The 23,199-nt window shown below is 41.0% G+C and overlaps 1 protein-coding gene across 3 annotated transcripts in view; it reads left to right on the top strand.

Annotated features, from left to right (window-relative positions):
• Positions 1-1,150: 1,150 nt before the first annotated feature.
• kcnn1a (potassium intermediate/small conductance calcium-activated channel, subfamily N, member 1a) overlaps positions 1,151-23,199 on the top strand; it is a 60,325-nt gene continuing 38,276 nt past the window's right edge. The window contains exon 1 of one of the 3 annotated variants that reach the window (XM_079348240.1): positions 1,151-1,184. Coding sequence is in view for 1 of the 3 variants with exons in the window: in XM_079348239.1 (XP_079204365.1) it covers positions 7,586-8,839 (1,254 nt within the window). In the remaining 2 variants the exon portion in view is untranslated. Of the gene's footprint in view, positions 1,185-7,203; positions 8,840-15,066; positions 15,207-23,199 lie in introns of those variants that run through there. The other 2 variants (XM_079348239.1, XM_079348241.1) reach the window with 2 other exon arrangements.

Below are 23,199 nucleotides of genomic sequence, written 5' to 3'. Positions count from 1 at the left end.
TAATAGCTGTAAATGTACAGTAAAGGGATATAATAAAACTAAATGCCATTACAGATATATTGCTGTAAGTTTATGACTGAACACTATCCCTGATCAGCATCCTCCTATCCCTCTAATTTAACACATTAAAAAATAATAATAAAAGGCTTATATCATAGTTATGCATGATCGTCGCAGCACTGCAATCTCAGAGCTGCGTAATCTCAGACTGGTGTATAAAATAGAAATGCAGCTAAATAAAAAAAAAGAAGTTCCATTCTGCATGCAGAAAATGACACCGCGCTCCCCTTTTCTCGTGTTTCCGGCTGTCTGGTCACGATTCAAAGCCCTCACAGCGTGGGGCTTTGTGTTGATGCTGCCGCAGCTCCAGTCTACATGGAAACCCCCCTATTACCCCCCTCTCATGCACAAATCCCCCTCTCCTCTTTGACGTCCTCCTTCTCTTCCTCCTCTTCCTCCTCGTGCTACTCCTCTTCCTCCTCCTCCTGCTTCCCTTCTCCTTTCTCTCCTCCACCCACGCACGGCTCTCCACGACCGAGAGACTAAAAATAGCATCAGGAATCCCCGCATCAATTCAGAGGGAGGGGGAGGCAGGAGGGAGAGAAGGGTGGGAGGAAGAGATGGGAGGGGTGGGGGGACGTCAGCACACACAAGGTCATAAAACCCCCCTCCAGTGCTTTTCTTGATTTGTCACAGCTCCCATCAGCGTTTTTCGTCCTGCAGACCCACACCGTGTCAGATTCTATTTTATCTCCCTGAATTGATGAAAGACCAAATTGTATCGATCTCCTGTAAATCACATTAAACGCCCCTCCTATAATTAATTTCATGACACAGAGGGTGCAATGAGATTTCGCTGCGCACACAAAGCAAACAAATAAATAAAAAAATTGAACAAAATAAAGGTCTGAAATCAGAGCCCAAACAGGTGGAGAAGAGAGGGTAGAGAAGAGGGAGCAGCCAATAAGCTGTAACAATAAGCTGAGCATGTGCTTGCAAAAAAAGGAAAAGAAAATCAGACCGAGTGTTCCCCGTTATTTCATCGCAGACAGGAGGCTGCAATGACTGGGAGAGCCCCTATTCTTAGCAGGAGACTATTGATTCTCTTTCTGTCATTTCTAACAATCGTTGATGTATTTTCTGCAGGGAGAGAGCCAGCTTATGCAGCCTGCATCAAATAAAAGGTAAGTACTAGCCTTCTCTCCTTTTCTTCAGTCTCTTTTCTGCCTGTATTAGTTAAAAAAAGAAGGGGTGTGGAAAGATTGCATGGTGAAACTGTAATAGCAGAATCTAATATAAGTAGCTAATAGTTTTTATGGGCTACTTCACTTGTATTTTACACCTAAAAGCACTAGTGCGTGACTTTTATTTCAAATAGGGTGAATTTTGTTATCTGACAAGGCAGCAGAAATATGTGTGTGTGTGTGTGTGTGTTTGTGTGTGTGTGTGTGTGTGATAGTGTGTATTTTTGAATTTAAAGGGAAATCCCTGCATAGGATAAGCACAATAAAAATTGTGCAAAGGATTTTAAGACATAAAAAAAGGTTGTTTTCTGAGACAGATTGTTTCTTAAGACATGTTGTTCAAAGAGGAGTGTACAGTGCATCTCCTCTTGCTGGTGGAGAATACTGGGGGGTCACTTGGTCATTTCCTTTGTGTTTGTTGACGCTCTGATGATGAGACGCGGAACAGTGTCTTTGAACCTTTGCATTTGAGATGAGCTTTCTCTTTTTCTCTTTATCTCTCATCACCATATTTTACAACTGAGCCTCTCTCTTGTCAAACGCTGGTCCCATCCGCCCACACAGGTATGCACATGTGTTACCATGTGCACGCACACGCACACACACACACACACACACACTGAGGCACATGTTTTTAACACTTAAACATATGATTTCCATTTATACACCTAAAAGCAGGGAAAACACACACGACAGGCTGCACTATAAATGGACATTGCAATGTTTCCTTTTTCTTCACTTTCCCTCATCATCATCATCATCATCATCATCAGCTGCTCCATTTAACACAGAGGCATCATTGTGCTCTGTGAACAGAGGTTGATGGTCCAATGATCATGCCAAGGCCACGTCAGAGGCAAACAAGACTGGTGTTTGTTGTAGTGTGGCAGGAAGACGTCATAAACAACCAGCGGCAGATTCAACCATGAGACATGAGAGCCTTTCTGTTCGTGCTGCAAATACACTGCTGCACATTGATGAGAGGAAGGAAACAATAGGATGTACAACATTTTCAAGCTCGTGAAATAATATCAGGTAGAAATAAAAGTAAATGGGTGTATCAAAAGGAAACAAAGCCTTAGATTGATCTGCTTTTCTCCATCTTAATTTTAAGTTCAATGACGTTTTTATACACACACCAGTTGTCTATTTGCTAAATAGTTTTCTTGTTCTTGTCAAAATATTCACCACTGACAATGATATTTATCATTCATAATGTAATAATGAAACACAAGAGTAAGTGTCATTTTACAGTTAATGTATGGATCTTTGCAAGAAGGAACGACCAGATCGAGGTGTGTGTGTTTGTGTGTGTGCTGTAGGGGTTGTTTTGTGTGTACTAAGGTGACTAATTGCTCACTTGTTCATCCTCTGCAATGGCTGAAAACACTCTCCTCTCTGCCCCTCCAAGCGTATGACTGTGTGTCAGGATTACCCATAATGCTTCTTGAGTATCTCCTTATTCCTTCAATGGGATCTCATCTCATATTAGATGTTACCTGGTATACATTAGAGCTGCTAAGGCCTCTTCATCATCCCCTGCACCTTGGCTTTGCCTGCGGCGTTAAGAGAAAACACTTCATCACAGGTGTCCTCTCTGCGCAGGCCTTTCTGCTCATTTATGGGACTTTGGGACGCTACCCAGTCAGATTTTAACAATGACTCTCCTTGTACACTACCTGAATGATGGGAAAGCTGTTTAGTCATCAAGGAAATCTTACTAATAATCTTAACCTTCAGAGATTGGGCGCAGGGTCCTGGCAGTATCTCTTAGACTCTCAGTCTTAAGCCTGTCCCTGCTATCTTCTCCAACCGAGTGTTCGATGATGCTGCAGCCCTGCTTGAGTCACGACTTGCCTCTTATCTCCACGATCGCAGGTTGTTTATCATGTGTGGAGTGTTAACGGCAGCATCAGTCCAGCTGAATGTGTGTCACATTATTCTCTGGTCATAGCACTGTATCAGGGCCCACTGTCACTCCTGCAGCACAAATCTCTCTATCCTCAAGGTGTCAGTCTGGTTACTCATTGAGTAAGATGACAGCCATCGCCATGACATGTAGGGAATTGACAGGCTAATTCAAGATGGCTGCCCTCACACAGCTCATACATGAGGCACTCAGGATCAAGAATTTTTTTTTAAAACCCTTGCTGTCTCTTAGCGCAAAATACCTCTTCACACAGTTTATCTTGTTCATGCTTGTCTGCTTTTAGGTCACAATGTGTGCTCAGCTGTTGTTTACAGAGCTATAGCTGTAATAACGAGGTGTTTGTACAGTTGAAGGCTGAAAAGTAATGAACTTTCTTGGTAAATTCCACTCAGAGATTAAACACCAAATTAAAATGTAAAATACAAAAGTTCAGACACACACAGCCGTTGACCAGTGAAAAGCATAAACTATCACAGAAGGCCACCAGTGGCAAACAACATATTTAACAGTTTTGTCCTTGTGCACTTCAATTTTGAAGACATAATATGTGACATTCTTGATAATGTCCTGACGAAGACTAAAAAAAAAAAAAAACACAAAAACAAACGTTGAGCTTTTTGCAGCTCATGTTTTTAGTTTCAGCACATCTCAGTTTTGGGCTGTTCCTCTGAATAGCAATATTTTGTGCTATTGCAGAGTGTTTGCTCCTATTAACCACCACATTATGAGGAGAATTACTTGCAGAGACCCACAAAATGTATATAACGCTTCACACATTAACACATTGGAAGAGGGAGTATGTTTTCTTTTTTAAAGAGTCAGAGAGTTTAAGTTTCACATACAATTAGCACTTACAAAGATATTGGGTGTGTCATCTTTGATGGCAAGTATGGCCATTCGTGGTTTTTTGTGTTTCTACTTACTCTCTCTGATGGACCAGTTACTGCTGGTTGATGGCCACCGGTTGGGAATTTTCCCAAGGTTAGTTGACTCATAATTCTTATAACCAAAGAAAGAAGAGACAATACAAGGGTGTCCTCCCCGGAGCACAGTCTCAATCAACAATGTGTGAACTGGTAACACCACAGAATTAATATTTCCCTGAAAATCTTATAGATTATAGCTTCAGGGAATATATTATTTAAAAGGAGAGATTACAGCAGTGACACCCAATGTACATTTGTCTATAGAGCCAAAAATTACAGAAATAAGTACTACATATGAGACCCTCTATTATAAGCACCTCACTATAGATAAATAGCCTTTAACAACGGTAATACTAGAAAGTATATTGTAAGATACCGATGATACCACACAGGAGCTTTACAGATAACTGAACTGTAACTGGATAGCAGTTACAAACATACACGATTTATCTCGCACCATAGATGATTCTGACTTTAGGTAACAGGGTCATCTCTGTACTTGTGTGTAATTAATTTTTTGTTCACTTCCTAGTTCTATACACTTTTTGTCTTTCTCTTTTTTTTCTATTGAAAACTTTTGATCTCTTCTGCGTTGCTGCACCTGTTCTCTTTAGATAACTCTGCCTCTCGGCCCCGTTTCTCTGTCTGAGACACACGGTGTACACTATCAGTTTCTCTCTCTTTCTCTCTCCTGCACAGCGGCATTCTTACAGATATCTCTGCTTTGCCCTGGTAGGATTTCTCTCCCTCTCTGTAATTACAGGCTTCTAATCTACTTCCTATGTTGCGTGTGGCAGCCATTGGCCTCCTTCATGTTTCTTCCTCTACCAATTTAGATCTTCCGCTGGCTCTCCCTTCAGGAGCCAACAAGGCAGGGGCACACAATGTGCTCTGACATGGCTGGACGGCCAAGTTTGATGGCTGCATGGGACCATTCCAAGAGGCACTAAATTCTGGTGGCAGGTTTTCTTCGAAAGAGGCTATTTGAGTGAAATATTGTGTTTTTGTGGCTGAGTGTGAAGGGGAGACAGAGGGAGGGGAAAAATCAAGACAGACAGAGCCACTCTGTGAATGACTGTTTGTGTGTTCCCATGAGTTGTAAAGTTTGATTTAATTATTAATGTGGAAGCAGTAAGATTGCTTCCTAAACTGGCAAATGAAACTCCATCTTGCCAAGGAACTCACACAGGTCACGGCGACCAATTACTTAATGAAAATGATCAGGTTTCTAATGCAGGCCTGGCCAGAACTCCTCTCCAAATATCCTACTGCACTTTCCACATACTGTAGCTATAAAACAGAGCATACCTCAGCTTTCTTCCAGTGGTTAGGCAAAGTGTGCCACTGCTGCACTCTTCAGACTCATCAAAACTCAGAATGGCTGATCCAGCTTTAAGAAACGGATTATTACTTATTAAGAAAAACTAATGTATGATGTAAAAGTTGGCTCCAACTCCATCTCCATCCTCTAGTCTCTTTGGCTCAGCCTCAGCACCTCTCTGCTACCCTTAAACTGTGTTGTTGTTGTTATGTATGCTCATACTAACTATGAACCCTTCCCATAAAGGACAGCAAGCCCTCTTAATATCCCTATGTGTAGATTGTTTGAGGTAAAATAAACATAACACTATTTCTATTGCTTTTGAATGACATACAGGAGGGGAGTTGGGTTGCATTTCATTACTATAGTTTGTCCCATTCACCTCACACAAATCTTTTGCAGAATCATGCTCACGAGGTTTTTACTTACTACCACAGAGTCCATAAAACCCATGTGATGGACAACTCAAAGAGGGGGTTATGACTTACAGTGTGGTGACTCACTAAAGGATAAAATATGGCAATAACGGTATGTTCTTATGCGTTTTGCAATTAAATGTTTTCCACACACTGTGATTCATTATATTTCTTCCTCTTGTCTTTTTAATAACTTTTTATGAACAAAGACACCATACGTGTTTAAATGATGTCAGGGTTTGAAATGATGTCAGGGTTTGAAATGTTCCTTGACTCCAATATAAAACCTTCTATGTGCTCCTTTATTATAAGATGTTAACCCCAGTGTCTTAGCTGCTATGGAAGAGAAGTTCACCTATTACTTGGAACATTTTGTAAATGTAATAGTTAATAGTAAACCTGAGAGTTCTGATTGAAGTTTCATCTTAAATTACACAATGTGGAGCACTTTGAGATTACACATTAAATGGAGTACAGTATATTGTTTTTTTTCGAGAGTTTTTAAGTATTCAATTACTTTGTGTTGTTATCTCTTTACTAAAACAAATCCCTGCCCAAGAACACACACAGAGGGAGGACTGAGTGGATTTTGTTGTCCATCTGTTACTGTGGAGTCCTGCAAGGAAGGGGATGCCATCATTGACAACAGTACATCAGTAACTTTGTTAGAATACATTTGTGAGCAATATTTAACAATATTTAACAATATGAATACAATCTCGCTTTATCGCGTTATTCATTCATTCATTCATTTGGTAACATGCAAGTTGCATGTTACCAAATGAATAACCCCTCACAGCTGGGAGACACTTTTGACCGACATGTGATGGACAGTTGTCCGTCCTCTGGCTGCTTGACACATCAACAGAGGCTATTTTTGTGATGATCTCCTTCAGCACCGCGGACAGCTCCGCCTGCGCACAGCCTCTCTGTATCAATCTAACCGATTCTCCCGTTGCTGCTGCGACTGTAAACCTTCTTCAACATGTTTTACAGCGAGCATGCAACGAGCAGTGAGCAAACAGAGCAAGCTGCAGCTCTGCATGCAGCTCCCATTCTAAATATTTCTCCATGGTAATACAAAACCAGCTATATTCTGCTAAATTATTGAATACCATGCAGACTACACGGCTTGGGCTGAGTATGAGGTAATCGCTGCAGCCCGGGTTGTTTAATTATTCTGTGTGCCAACAAGTGGGAAAGACATCAAGATTGTATTTATTGTTACTGTCACGGTTTTAAAAATGCTGACACTTTATGAGCATCAATATAGGAGCAAGCCAGTCATTAAGAATTGATCATAAACTATAGTGGTGTTCAGGGTATATTGTTTGACAGGCCTATGGATCGGTTCGGGTGACGTAGCAGTAAAAGTGATTTCTTATTATGCAGGGTGGTTATGGCAACATTAACAAAGTCGATCTATTGGCTCCACAGTGGATTAAGATGATTGACCATGTGAACGGGATTTAAACACCTTTCTATCCCTCACGTAATCCCGTTCTTGTCATAGCCTAACAGCCTTAAGGAGTGATCGATCCGCTGCAACCTGTGCGCATAGCAAGCGATGAAGCGATATTCAGGCGAAGGCGGTGTTTTGGCTGTACGGTGACGTTTTAAGGCAGGTCCTGGTCAAACCTACCAATGATACAAGTCGCTCCTATTCTGCTGGGACTGATCGCAATGAACGGGTGTCGGAGCTCTGCACGGCAAAGGAGCAACCACAGCGAGACGCGGCGATCAAGGGGATGCGGCATCGGTACGCGGGAGCTGTCTGTCAGCACCAAACTCCTGACCAAAAGCAAGGAAGCAGCGCGCAGAGCCGGGACCCAGCCGCTCCTGTTTTCAGCCTGCCGCCCCCGCCCTCTTCTCACCACCGAGACCGCGTTCCGACCACCACCGCTCAGCGCCAGAGCCTCCAGGAGCTCCCGTGTCTGAGCCAGCCCTCCCGGAGACCTGTTCGCAGCGGAGACCCTCTACCTCTGGCGAGCTACGACACCGTACAGCAACCTTCATACCGAGCCGGTGAACCCAGCACCAGGCAGCCGGAGCACCTGCAGCAGGATCCCTGGGCCCCAGCCGTCAGTCAGCAGCAACAGCCGCCGGCGTCGCTGACGGAGAAGCAGCCTGTTTTTCCGAGCTGCCACTGCAGTTTTTCAGAGCAGGAGGCGAGCCTTTCTAAAAAACAGCCCCAGTCTATTGAACATCTCCCACCGCAGCCCTCCCCACCTTTTCCGCCTCCTATACCTCCGCCACCATCGTCCTCCTCCTCTCTACTGTTTTCCCGGGAATCTAAACGGGAGGATCGGCTGCGAAGGAGTGCCGATAATTACCAACAGGCGAGCATCGTGGAACGCTGCAGGGGAGGAGGAGGAGCAGGAGGGCACCAAGACCACAGGCAGTTGTTGCAGCAACAACAGCAACAGCAGCAGCAGCAGCAGCAACAGCACAGTCATTTAAGACTCCAACAGAGGGACCCCTCCCCTAAAGGAATCCGTTCAAACTCGCAGAAAGGACGCTCTTTGAATGTATGTGAGTCAACCGAGGCTAACATCAGAGCATTCGAGAGTCAGACTCAGGACCTACAGCAGCAAAAGATCCCACAATTACGAGCGCAGCAACAGCTGCTTGTTGGGAGCAGCTTGCCGATCAACTACTGCGCCAGCGGCTCAGGAGAGCTATGTAGGACTCACCAGGCTCCTCTGCTGCAACAGCACGAGCAGCAGCAACAGCGGCAGCAGGGCGCACTGGGGCTCTGTCCCCAGCGTCCACAGCACTGTGAGCAGAACCGACACAAGTCTGCGCGGATCTCCGGGCAATCAGGCGACAGCAGCCGCGACCCCCGCGTCTCCCCCCCGGTAACACAACAGGCGTACGCGGGCAACTCGTCAGCGACTGTCAGCAACAGCAGCAAAGACAGCCCCAACTACGGCTCGAGCTATCACCTGTGGCCAGAGAGCCCGCATAAAGGAGAAGAGAGGATCCGCATCGACCCCCACAAGGTAGCTTTTCATATTTCTGCTACGATATTACAGTAAGTGGCATCTTCTTATAAAAATATCGTTTTCAATCAGTGACCACGCCTGTCATATGATTTTGATAGAGTAGCCTATTTGCTTTGTGTACGGTGTGCACGCGCGTGGCATGTGTGTATGTTTTTTGAAGAGAGAAAAAAAAGGGGGGGGGGGGTCTTTTTTTTTTAATCGTCATTCATATTTTCCTAAAGCACTAATGTAAGTAACGTACATGTACCACAGCGCGAACAAACAAACCTCGGTTGCGGACCCTCACGCGCACACACACCTGTTCCATGTTGCAGTGTTGTTTTGGGTAGCTCACTGAAAATATTCAAACGGCGCTCCCCGGCAACTGAATTAGGAACAAAGCGTTTGTTTTTTCCACAGAACAGTGGGGTCTCCGGGCGGGAGAATTTTAATAGTTTGGCTCTCACACGCTGACACAATGATTATAGCTTCAGAACATTAGGCCTGCACCTGTCCGCGAGAGCAGCTCCTGTCTGTCTAATGTACCCTACTTCAGAAGTCACAAATATGATATGTGCCTCATGTTCCGCTTGGACAGCGGTCATGCACTAAATACTCATATTTTACATAGTCTTTTATGTACACTTAAATTATGTTTTGCCTAACGATGACAATAAAGACTTCAATCTTGACGAACAAGAAAATCTAAAGGATATCCACAGAGTTATAAAATCACAACATGCATGAAAATATGTTGAAGACTGAAAGTTACACAAAGTAAGTACAAATGCAGAGATGTCAGAAGAGGACAGAACAAGAAAAAAGTTAAACATTGTTGAAAAATGTTGTGATCTATTTCTATTTGATCTGTATCACTGATTGTTCTATTAATTAATTGAAACCCACCCTTCTCCAAACAACTCCTAATAGTCAATCGAAAAATGTTGATTTTACCTGGCTTGTACATTTCCATTTCTGTTGATTAATGAGTAAGTTAATGTGTTTCTGATCGTTTTTTGGTGTAATATAAATCTCAAAGTTAAGCAGATATAGCTAAAGCTAACTGCAGTATTTTAAAGTTAACAAATTCTAACACTTCACTTTTTTAAGACAAGTATTATGAAGAGAAGATTAAAAGTCTTTTGACTGAATATTTGATCATAAGGGATTACATTTGTAGTTAGATGCTTGCCATATTTTGGTTTTCCCCCTCCAGCATTTACTTTTTACATGAGGTTGATACTTTTAATTTCACAGAAAGAGGACAGCAAAGGAGCTTATGATGAAGCTGCAGCATCTAAATAAGAGCACCAGACGCCTGTTTTAAATGCTGCAGATGTTTTCGGGAGCTGAGCTGGCGCCAGTCGCTAAAGGTGGAACCACCTTGACATGACTGTTCTGAACTTGGCTCAATCTTGGAGCATCAGCAGTACCACAACATAACCAAACAACTTCAAGAAAAGTAAACTTATTTGTCTTAAAGTTTTCATTTTCCTGCTTCAAGTTAAAATCATTGACAGAAAAGCTAAACCCTGAGATATTAGGTGTAAGAATAGTGTAACTATAACAACTAACTATACCTAAATACTCCCAGAATACCAAGTCCAAATACTTAAAGGGAAACTTATAGCATCATCTGTTAAGTGTACACGTCCAAGAGCATCTTCCTCCTTACTTCTAAAGTGCTGATGCATTGCAGGTTCATGGAATTTAGTAAAGCTACTCAGTTATTGTGCAAGTGGCTTTGTTTTTATTTTGTTTGGAGCCTGCAAAAAGTTACCCAGAGGAAAAAAGTTCAGGGTTTCCATCTATTTTCCACTTTATGTTATGAAGAATGTTGGAACACCATAAATATGATGTAAAACATCACTAGAAAAGTCTCTGTTCAGTCCAAGTTATTACTCTATCGATAACAGTATACAAGGATTTCATTTGGCTTTGCTTAACTCTTGGTGCTTGTTTCTAATGGCTAAGAAGAAACAGCTGACAAATAGTCTGTCAAAAGTAGTTTACCATTCATAATAATATCATTAGACACTGTTGAAAGAAAATGAAAAAATTGGCAACCAAGAGATCCAAGAGATCTTTTGACCCTTTTTACACTCTCAAGAATAATTAAATGGAAAGCAATATCCACTGTAGGCCAAAAAATATCATTCTTACTCAAGTACTCACAGAGTTGGAAATCTGAAAGGGAAAAAAAACCTTCGAATTCTCCCCAGACAACCTCTTTCGAAGTCTCAAACCTTTTCCACTGGCTCTGATCAGAGTATTTTGATCCGGCCAGACACGCTTATCCATTCAAGGATATTTGTGGGATCGGGGTTACATGGTATTGAGCAGCCCTCAATGACACAGCCTCCTCTTTTGAAATCCCTAAAACAAAACACTTGTGACAGAACAAGCCTGATAAAGTGTATACAATTACAGCACAACCTGAAACTTGATCGCCCACCCACTGAACTGATGGCAGCTCGTGCAATATTGTGTCTTGCCTCAATAACATTGTGCTTTGAAAGGTGCATTGCTGCTTCCATTGTGATCGACTATGTAAGTACTCTAATGCTGCCACTTACTGCTGCACTGATATCTCCTGCAGTCACTCTGTTTTACATAAACACAGGGGGATTGGCAGTCATTTTTAAAGAATTCAAGGAAATTGGGATTATGAAAAATTTTGGATTAATCACATTAGAGTTAGTGATTAAGATCTCATTATCACCTGTTGATTATGTATGTGAACGTATCAGAGGAGAATTTTGTCAATCCTCTAAATATAATACAGAATCTTTACTTATAGGTGACACATATTCATATATTTGAGAGGTGTGAACCACCTAAAGTTCAACATTTGCTTTGATAGGTAATTGACATTTTGAACTGATTTCCACAAAATGGTGAAGACACATTTTTACCATTGACTGAGATCCTCCTCTCTAAATTGGATCAGAAAACTTAAAAGCAGCTGTAAAAAAAAATAATTCTTGGTGCTGTAACCGATTCTGCTTGATTTTTTTGTGTGTAAATTAACCAACTTTAAACTGGTTTGATAAATGTTTAATTGTTTCAGCCCTATTAAGTATACCAGATATGAAATACCAACATTTGTTGGACTTAAACTGCTCTTTATGATGCCTGTTTTGGTTGATTTATGATAACTCATGCAAGAGCGGGAAGATATAGTAATAAGACTGCGGGTTAAATACGGGAATAAGAAATGAAAAATGTCAAAGTTAGGTGCCGTCTCTCTCTTCTCCAGTCGCATCACCCATATTTTTTAGGTGCATGAGGTCTGTAAGCTCCTTTGCTGTGTGTCTGTGTGTGTTTGAGTATGTATGTACATTTGTGTGTGTGTGCCAGACGAGTGCCAGCCCACCTTTCTGGAGAACATAAGGTTGTGTGTGTCACTGCGGAATGGATGGCTTGAAAGAGGAAGGAAGCCATTACAGTGCAGCCTTTTGTGCAGATGCTGCCAAACTGCGGTCCAACACGTCTATAATCAGCCTGTATGATCTGAGAAAGGTCAACACGGTGTTCATCAAAATGGCATCTGCAACCAACTTTAGTGTCTGTGTGACTCTGTATGTAGGATTTAGTGCAGGTTGTGTTTAACTCTTGTCTCCAGATATCAATGTGCTAAAACTTTTCTCTAATATCAAAATAGAATTAAATATCTATTTTCTTAAAATGGATTAAACATTTAATAATTCACAATAATGTTTAAATCTAACTTATAGTTTTAATCATTTAATTTTTACAGTAGTTTTAATCTGGTTGTTTATTTGGTCTTATTTACGTTTTTATAGGATTTTGTAGTTGTAGCTTCTGGATTTTTGTCTTTTTAGTAAATTATTGTTGGTGTCGTTTAGGAACAATCTGTCGGTCGATATACAATGTGAATTACTTTCAGCTGCATGTTTTTTTTTATTAAATGTGCTGTATAAAGTTGAGTTGTGTTGGTGGGCTTGTGTGTGGAGCTCTAAAGCCTAGACAAGATTGACTAAAACATAAAGAGCAAGTGGAAAAGCTGAAGAGATCCTTTGGATAATTCCAGTTTTGCTGCTTTCAAAGTGTTGTATTCAGTCATTCCTTTTTCTTCTGTTGCCTCCACTTAGCATTCAGTTTTTCCCATAACAAAATCATTTATTTAAAGGGCAGTTCTTGTGTTTTTTTTAAAGGTTGGCTGCAGTCTAAATTAAGGAAAATGTTATTGTAATTCGGCAGCCAGGTCCCTTTAAAAAACTGCTATATCTTATCAGTTGTATGTTTGTGTTGGCTCTTCAATAACGTTTAGATAATGTGGAATACTAGAGCTTTGGAACAATTGATGTTGACAGATGTCCTTACAATATTATGATTAAGTTTAGGCACTCATGCCAGAAGAAACATTATGTTGATTTGAACTTTTGATATCAGTCAATTTTGCTGTTGTTTCTGAGCCCTGTGCTTGTTTTCATCTCATTTGGGCGTCCATGTTTCCACTGCTCGTCTTTTACATTACGTGCTTGCGTGTGTGGGGGCAGCCAACACCTTTAAGGTAAACATACTGCCCTTCAAAAAAATGAAATGTCAGACAAGGGGCAGGGCCTTTAGGTCACTTCCTCTGTGTGTGATGAAGGAGTGGCACTGTTGTAGATGTGTGATAAGGCAAAACAATCGCACACAGGGAGGTAGGTGGGAGCTGTGGGAGACGCTGAGTTTGGGCTGCAGCTGGCGACACACAGGCTGTAAGTATGAACATGAAGCTCTATTAATAATTGATTGCTGTTTTCCCTATTTTTTTTTTTAGTCGGCTGTGTTTAAGTGCTACGCTGCACTCACAGCTCTGAAATAGATTTGTGTTACCATGTGTGTTGCTATGGAGAGATCAGCCTGGTATTGTGTAGCTTTCTCTCTCTCTTTCTCTCAGGGTGTTGAGTTTGGTCAAGGAAACATGTGCAGAACAAGACTATTTTTTGGATTAAGAGTCATTTTTACACAAACACATGCGCAGGCACATGCATTCACACACACGCGCACACACACACACACACACACACACACACACACACACACACACACACACACACGCGCGCACACACACACACACACACACACAGAAGGGTAATGAACACATACACACACACAAACACGCACACACACACACACACACACACACACACAGAAGGGTAATGAACACACACACACACACACACACAAACACGCACACACACACACAGAAGGGTAATGAACACACACACACACAAACTGGTGTTACTGTAAGTGGTTCAAACAGCTCTCCACTTGATGTAGTTCATTCCCTTTGTGTTTCATTTGAGTGAGCCTGCACAAGGAGAAGTGTATTGAATTACTTGCAGTCCAGTTGAACACAAAGAGTGGAAAGAAAGCGTGTTGGGGTTTTCCTCACCGCTTACTTACTTACTTATTCGATGGGTGGAGGCACAGCATGGCAGATGTTTTCGCTCTGCCAGCAGTCGATGCAATTTGTAACCTGACTGCTCGACCTCTCATGATGTTTCCTTTCCTAATGCGTGTTGTAACTTACATTTTTCCCCATCCACGCCGTTCTAGCATGCCAAGTCCCTGCCGTGGCTCTTTGCTTAATAAATGGCCGCAGTTCATTTATATGGTAATTCCTGTGAGATGTTAGCCAAGGGATGCCAGGCATATAATGTATCACCACAATGCATATGCTTTATGGCTAATTAGGTTATTGATCTGAGGCTGTTACCGCGTTAGGGCGTGATCACAACACAAAAGGGTATGAGAGTATGAGTAATGCAGCTGTAAGCAAATATTTGTCGTTTATTACAACACAAGGGAGATTCAGACATGCAATGATGGCTTCATACACTTGTGAAGGGGGCAGGTGTACAGTATGTGCATGTGGGCGTTTATCCTCATATGTGTGACCTCATCATTTCAATATTGCCTGCTGGCTGTTTTTGGATGTTTGTTAAGCACAGTGTTTAGCGTGCAGAAACAAGTTGTGAGGGATGTGTGATTTTATCACTCTGCGTGCACACAATCCACGAACAAATTTGCTCGCAGTCCGCACATGAAAGATGTCAGTGAGGAAATCTTCTCCTGCTGTTGTGAAACTCAATGCAGAGAGTGTGCATACGTGTGTGTGGTTCTCCGCTCTGCCTGAAACTCTACTTTTCTTCCTTCTCATCAGGTCTTTATGCCCTCAGGTCAGAGTTTGACTGCTGATCCCCTGCGCTGCCGTACTACTTAATTTACAGCACATGATACACAACTGTTCTGCTGTAAAACTCAATCACAGTCTCCTCCGGCCACTGATAAATATTCAGCGAGGAACAAAAAGCCTGAGCTGAACCGTATCTCGTCTGATCTGCTGTGCCTTCAGCTGTTTATAGAAAATGTGAGTACGATTTGTTACCTTTAGACAAACAAAGATGCTTCTCTGGGAATTATAATTTAGCCCAGTCTCTAATCTGGAGGCCTCTTTATGTCTTGTGTGTGTGTGTGTGTGTGTGTGTGTGTGTGTGTGTGTGTGTGCCCGTGCTAATATCTACAAATTACAATATGCATGTGTGTGTTTGTGTGTGCTGCACCATCTCCAGCCTTAGTGGCTCTTCTCCAACTCACAGGCTTTTCAAATTGAAACAGAAGATGAGTTGAATGAAGCTGCTTTTCCTTCAGCTTGGCTGCCTCCCCTCCCCACCCTTTCATTACCTCAAATCACCTTGCTGGAGAGCAAAAAGCAGCTATCCTGTAGATAGAGCAGCAACAGGGTCCACACTGAGATTGACCATAGATGATTAAAGCTGCAGGAACACATCATCTGTTCCATCGTGCATTATTCTGCCCTCATTTTTGTTTATGAATGCAAGTTCATTTGTACGTGTGTTTATATAAATCACAAGGAGAGAATGTGTGGGAGGATAGTGTTAGTATATAATTTTCATGTGAATACCATAGGGTTGTCTTTACATGGTAAGGGTTGCATCTACTATATAGCAGCTTGTAGACATGAGGAAGACCCTCCTTTTCACGAACCCTGCAGTGTAGCGCTGCACTGTCGTCTTCACAAATGCTTAATTATGCATCCACAGGAAAAAGCATATGTGTGAACAATATGCATGTGTTTTTGGAGGTGTCAATGAAATAAGCACTGATTTTATTATAAAATGTGAAAGATATTTAAATTTCATTTATTCAGTGTTTGCACAATGTTGACTTGAGACAGTGTAGTACATCGTTTCCTCTCTGTGTTTTCTCGGCTTTATGTCAGCGTTTGGTGTGGCTGTATAGAGTACAGCTGCTTCAGCCTCCATTATCGGCTTCCCTCCAACTGTTAACCCCTTCACGGACCACTATCACAGTGTGCGCACATCCCCTTTTGTTGCTACCATTTTCTTTTTAACCCTTTTCATCAACAACACAACCTTCCATCCCTCCCTTCCCCCATTCATCAAAAGTCACAATCACTGGTTTCCACTTCTTCTCGGCTGTAAGTCTGAGGGGAGAGCAGATTTTAAAATAGAATCAATTTACACTAAAGGGCCCAGGGGGCATTAGAAAACTGCAGCACTTAATTTCATAACCAAAAGAAAAATTACAGCTGCAGGCTGTTAGAACAACTTTTATCATGTGAGAAGTAATAGACTAGAATGAAAGACAGCCACTCTAGACTTTACAAAGTACAGTGTGGGGTCTGGTTATGGTTCACCTGGCTATAAAACAAGATTACATCCAATGTGGTAAAGTACAGTAGGTTTGAGTGTTTCTTAGGTTTCTTCTGAAAGCATCAGTGGGTGAATACAAATGTGCTGCCTTATAGTTCACCAGGGGAAAGTGGAGTTAAAGCCAGATAAGGATATTCAATTAGCTGGAGTCTATTGAAGACCACTGGTGTGGTGCTCCTGTGCTCTGCATGCAGGAGCAGGGTGACATTGTTTCTTTTTTTTCTCCATAAAATGTCAGACATAAACAGCAAATATAAGTTATTTCTTTTAAATGAAGATGATTTGGGGTGATGGGGAGGCTGACTACCAATATCTTTATATTCTATCCTAGTTATCTCCTCTAGGATTCACTTTGACCCTGAAGATAAAAATAGAGAATTCCTTTGATTCTCCATCTATCTATCACGTCCTCAAGCTTCTTCTGTTGGCTCATACACCTTCTACCATCATAAATCTTGAACAAGACCTGTCCAGGCAACTCTCCAGTCAATCTTTACTGTGTTTGTTGAGCTATCGATTTGTCCTGTGCTATAGGTTGTCCTGGCTTCTCTCTCTCCACAATTGATGCTTTTGCCACTAAGATAGAAAGAAACTGCCTTCACTTGAATTTACCGTAGGCTCGTTTTCAAATGAGTTACGATCACCTCACAATGAAAATAGAAGTACTTAGGCGATGGCATTTTTACACTGGTAGCGTTGTCAGATGTGTGGTTTGATAAGATGAAGAGATTGTTGGTTTGTAGAGTGGGTTATGGGGCACTTAAGGGTGATAATCTCTGTGAAGAATATATGGCCACTGTGGGATGTGAAATAGTCCCCAGGAGATCTGTCCCCTAATGAAGATGCTTTATTCTTCTGGGTCCTCATAGACTGAGCGATATTTCAAGCTTGTGTGCATCCGACCACACACATTATTGGTCGTTTTGATAAGTGGGAGGAAGTATTGGTATGAGAGGCCGTCAGGGTCATAAATCATACTTGTTCAGGCAACATTACAATGTTACATAATGTTACACTACACTCTCCTACACACTGCTATACAAGCTTGCGGAAGCAGCCACAAAATACTACCTATACGCTGCACACTTACTCCTGTTAGACTCCACTGTGTGTATGAGAGGATCATTGAACACGTAGATGACAGTGGAGGGTAACTAAATGACATTAATGTAAACTGAAGTGGATACAGTCACACTCTCACATACTTTTTGTCATACTCGTTTCACTTGTGGTTTTTTGCATCTTCTAGTAATATCTTGTCCCTATACAGGAATATTGTCATTCCGCTCCCATAAGTTCAAAAGTTCAGCTTACAAAGAATCAGTCTTCAGCTTTGCATCCATCTTTAACTTCAGCTCAGTGTTGACTTTATAAATGTAAAAAGTCTGATCCTTGGTTGCTAAATCCAAGCCATACTAGCTATACCTGTGAACCGCACTGTGCTTATTCACCTTAACAACCTTGATTATATAAACAGGTGCTGGAGAAGACAATGCTTAAAAAAACTGCGAAGAAAGTAAGGCTGTGTGCTATGAAAAAGAAACATCTGCCTTTTAGAGACATATCATATCATAATGAGTAAAAGGTCGACAATGGATTGTTAGCCAGTCATTCGACTTATGCTGCAGAGGTGCCATAAATATGCCTCCCAACAAAGTTAATGGTTAGCTAAGTTGACTTTCACTCATTTGTTGAAAAGTATTCAATAAAGTATTAACCCTTATAAGAAATATTGTTTGCCTCATCTAACCCAATTTCAAGTGGTGACTATACACGTTTATTAAACTGGCCAAAACTTTGCTACATAGTACCCACTGTGTGTAGGAAGTTAAGGTTAAGGACTGGGTTATCAGCCCAAAATCTGGCATCAACCAAGTTAAAACAACAAAGAAGGAGCTTTTATGAAATAATTCACTCTTTATTAACATATATCAAATGTGAGATGTTGAAAAGACAAGACTGTACTGTCTCTTATCACATCAGAGCATGTTTTACTGCACTCAATTCGTCCATGAAAGAGTAAAGTGCACTTAAATATTTTCAAGCATATTTGAAGTTCCAATATTATTCCCCTTTATATAAACTAGCCTTTTATCATTTTAGGTTTTAAAGTTTGCTAGTTTATGTCATTAAATAGGGGACAAAAGAGAGTCAAAAAACAGATTGCAACATAAAATCTTGTTACGGCTGTTTCTCTATTGGTGTCATTAAGGACTCAAGCAACTTAACTGCGTCCAGAGTGTCATCTAACCAAAGTTATGTCTCAGGATTACATAAAAAAAATCAATTTTACACTACAAAGTTATGTCAAGGCTTGTAAGCATAGGCCTACCAAACCAATCTCAACTAGCACGTTATAAATTACGTTTTCATTGTAGCCATTTTGCCATGGCCTATGGACATCCTGGCAACTGTTATACTGCACACACTTCAACAAATGCATGTTGTCTATGAGGGCAATGCAACGGCACTATGTGTGTTTTACAACCTTCTGGTCAGCGCATAAGCACACCAATTGATGCATGGTTCTCTGGTAAATTTTGTACAAGTAGGATTGCGTTCCCCTAAAAAAATGTACGTGCTGAATTTTCAATAGAAATAAACCTACCATCGTCATCTAAAATTATGTATGACTGCTGATCTTTCTCCAAGTGATGACATCTTATCCAAGGAGTATGGATTAATTGCATCCTATTCTTTGAGTCGAGTGTTTTTTTTTATTATGCTGGTTTGTTTGTTGGATTTCTGATGGAATCCTACGTTTTTTGGCAATGATAATTTACACAAATTGCCAGCGCCAGTCTTCACTTTTGTTAACTATTCTATCCAGACATTATAGTCCTAATACTGAAATCTTGTTTCTAGCAACGCCCTTTTGTAATTTGGTGGAAATTGAACTTGTTCCTAATGATACAGAAGGTGTCCCACAGGGAAAGCAGCCCACAGTCAGTTGTAACCCCAATCTCCCCTGGACCTAGTTTTCAAGACACGCTCTCACTGGAGTACTTATAGACTAACCTTGTTAGATCCTAATTATAATAGCATTTTGTTTCTGATGAAACCCAGGGTGCCATTAGTCCTAACAATAACACATTCCCACAGGCATGTACCTGTGTCCCGTCTCTCCATGAAGGCCTGCTTTTGTTTTTGGTACTTTTATGCTGTTAATCTTTTAAAGAAGAGCAAAGAGTTGAAAAGGGGGGTTAGCTTTGCAAGAGGCCAATTAAGATTTTTAATTTTTAACTGTATGTTGTGGAAACAAATTTAATGATAAGGATTTTGCAACAGATATTAATCCAGTGCTTGTATTCCTTTTGTAGTTCCATAGCTGTTGTACAGTATGTTCACAAAGGCCTGCATACATACGTCACATACATAAATCATTCTTAACTTGTTTTGAAAGGAGAGTTGTTTTAAATTCTTCTTCTTTTGTTTAATCAAATCTACACAGAGTAGAAATACAGTTCACTTTCACTTTTGCTTTTCTTTGTCTTTTTATTAAAGTTTGTTTTTCTAACCACCGTAACATTCTGGCCATAAAGTATATATTTTGGATGATTCATAGTTGGATTGAATGTGATCTCTAAATAATGTCAACATTAAACTGAATGGAACAAGAAGATCATCTTGTTTTACTGTGATTTAGAGCTATGGCGCCATATTTTAAGCTGGGTTATTTGCCTCTGTAAAGGTTATAGCTTTCTTGGGGCGACTTGACAGCTGAGCCTGATTTTTTTAAATGTAATTTCACAATTTATTGTGTGAAGACTTTATGTTTCCTTTCCTTTTGTTTTTTTATTTTTATTTTGCAGAGCTCCTGGCTTAGTTCTTCCAACAGGGCCACTAATAGTTACCCCTACAGCTTTCTAGTAACAGTCCTCACAAGAACATGGAACAAATCAAAAAGGCTTTACTATTTGAGATGGTAGAACTGACAGTTTATGTTACTGAATATGCAGTTTCCATTGACGATTGTTGACTCAGATATACCCACAAGATTTGAAACTCATTACTTGGTTAAATCATCTGAGGCTGATGATACCAAGAATCATCAGTTTAAATACCAAAACACTTTTTTTCTAAGTTTACATAGAGATTGTGTTTTTTCTTTGATATTGCGTTATTTTAATACCCTAAATTATAACGAACCAGAATAATAAAACAATTTAAGATTTGCAATCATCAAAATTACATGAAAAATTGGACAAAATGCGTGTGATGAAATGAGTGTTTCACGCTGAACATGGTCAATATGAACAATCACATGTCATGAGTAGATGTGACAATGGAATTATTAGACTAAATTCATGAAGTGAAATACACACTTGTCAATGTGCTCTTCATGTTCTTTAATATACATGTTTGACTTTTGTCCCACACACACACAAGCTGCTCACTTCCGTCAGTTTGGGAATATTTCTGTGAATACTGAGCGTCTGCTGCCACTCCAGTCACTGAAACTGTTGAGAAACACAATAGCTCCAATTTATCCGAAAGAAGGGCAGAAGCGACCATTATTTAACAGCTGAGATCCTTACAGAGAAATAAGGACATGCAAATGAGATGATAAGTCTTGCCACCCTTTATAATGCAAGATTTTTTATATGCTTATAAAATTGAAAAATATCAATTTATGGTGATGTTCTAGAGATGATGATTTATTTTCAACATTAGATATTGTTAAAGGATTACGTTAACAAGTAGCAGTGCAAATGACATTAGTTAGGGTGAGCTACGGATTTGCTGGATGTTATATAGCAAAGGATACATGAAGAAAAAAAACGACCAAAAACTGTAAACAAATATCACCACAAACATTATTTGTCTCATTTTTTAATGTTCCAACAAGTGAGCAAAAGGCTGTAGCATTACAAAAAGTGTTATTAAGTTACATTATCTATGGATTTTATGTTGTTTGCACATGACTTGTGCTTTGATCTGCACGCTTTCCTTCCTTGCAATTCCACTGTCTGCACACACACACACACACACACACACACACACGCACACACACACACACACACACACACACACACACACACACACACACACACACACACACACACATACACACCCTCACCTCTCTTAATTCATGCAGCCTGCCTGCTGCTACTCTGCTGCCTGTATGTGTCAAATCTTTTGACAGTACGTTTCTCATCACCTGTCCTTTTTATAAAGAAGCCCAGATAACATTGTGTTTCAAAATGTTCCTAGATATTCTGTCAACACAACAGCTGGTCTGTGTGCATAACCTAAACGTACAGTGCAGTATTACATCAACAGTGAACTAATGCATCAAAAGTATTTAATACTTGAGAAAGTTCATATTTTACATGCATTTCCAGAAGGGAAGTAACAAGAAGACATCTCTCTCTTTCTCTCTCTGATCACCTGCTGAGCATGTATCAGGCGCTGCAGGTTGTCAGACGCTAAGCAGAGAGCGAGGGGAGTTTGCTCACTTAATAAAAAAAGGAGAAAAGTTGTCTGCAAATATACCTCGACAGCCCACCCAGGCATCTTCTATGTGTGGGAAACACTTTCTATAAATATTTTTGTCAATAAATTACAAGTGAAAGCAGGGTTTAGGGAGGTCTTATTTTGGGGGCAGCATAGAGCCTGAATTTTGGGCAGCAGCCTCTGGTTTTCCTCTTTTTTAGCCAGTACTGAGTGATGATCCACATGCTGGTCAGGGATGTTCAGAGGTGCCCTGAAGCCTGCTGGCCTGTCAAAGAAATGTGACAGTCTCCTGTGTGCAGGGACAAACTGGAGAGTGAAGCCTGCAGCTCTCAATCACTCCGGGGGCTGACAGAGACACCCACAGGGAGCTGTCTTCTCTCTCTTTCATTTATCTCCTTCTCTTTTATGCTGTATCTTTCATGTCTCCTCAATTTCTGGAACTCTACCTTTTTTGTTTCCTTGTCCTTTCTTCCCCCTTCTGTTTCACACATCTCCTTTCATGCCAGAATTGTCGACATGTGTCTGCAGTTCACAGATTTTACACTCACATACAGATAGCTTTCTCAAACAATTCCTAGTTTTTGTTTCGTTGCTACATGCATCTGCGTCAATATCAGAACTAATCCAATGCCTGGGTTAGGCTCAGCTTGTTCAACTAACACACATATGCTCACGTCCACCCACACACATACAAACATACACATAATTAAACAGACAGACATCCACATGCTCCAACTCCCAAAAACAGAGTTGAAGAGTGTATTTTCTTATGCACAATTCCATTTTTAGGATATTTGAGCCGTCTTCACAGCAGCACAGTAGCCCCACACAATACAAAAGAATGAGGATTTTCTATTAGATTTGTCTGGAGAGAGAGAGCGAGGCAGAGAGTTTCCTTCATTTAAACTGTTCTGCACTGAGGCTTTTCAATTTGATTATGAGGCTCCATTTCATAGAGGCTGGATGCTGCGTGCCATTCAGAATGAAATTGAGCCGTCGATCGGCTGGACGGGCAGCCTCCCAGTGTCTCCTCTGTGGGGGCATCAGGGGTTGACAAGGGCGAAGCAAGCCCGCCATGCCCTTTCACTGCAATGTTTAGTCGGGTTGCAGAGGAAATGTGACAGAGTCTGGGTAGCTGGCTAAATGGGTGACAGTGTGGGATTGATTGAATCTGTGAAGGACTCTGAAGGTAAAAAAAAAAAAATCAGG

This window comes from Symphodus melops (genome assembly GCF_947650265.1).
Source record: "Symphodus melops genome assembly, chromosome: 7".
Taxonomy (NCBI): domain Eukaryota; kingdom Metazoa; phylum Chordata; class Actinopteri; order Labriformes; family Labridae; genus Symphodus; species Symphodus melops.
This window is presented reverse-complemented; position numbering and strand designations above follow the sequence as displayed.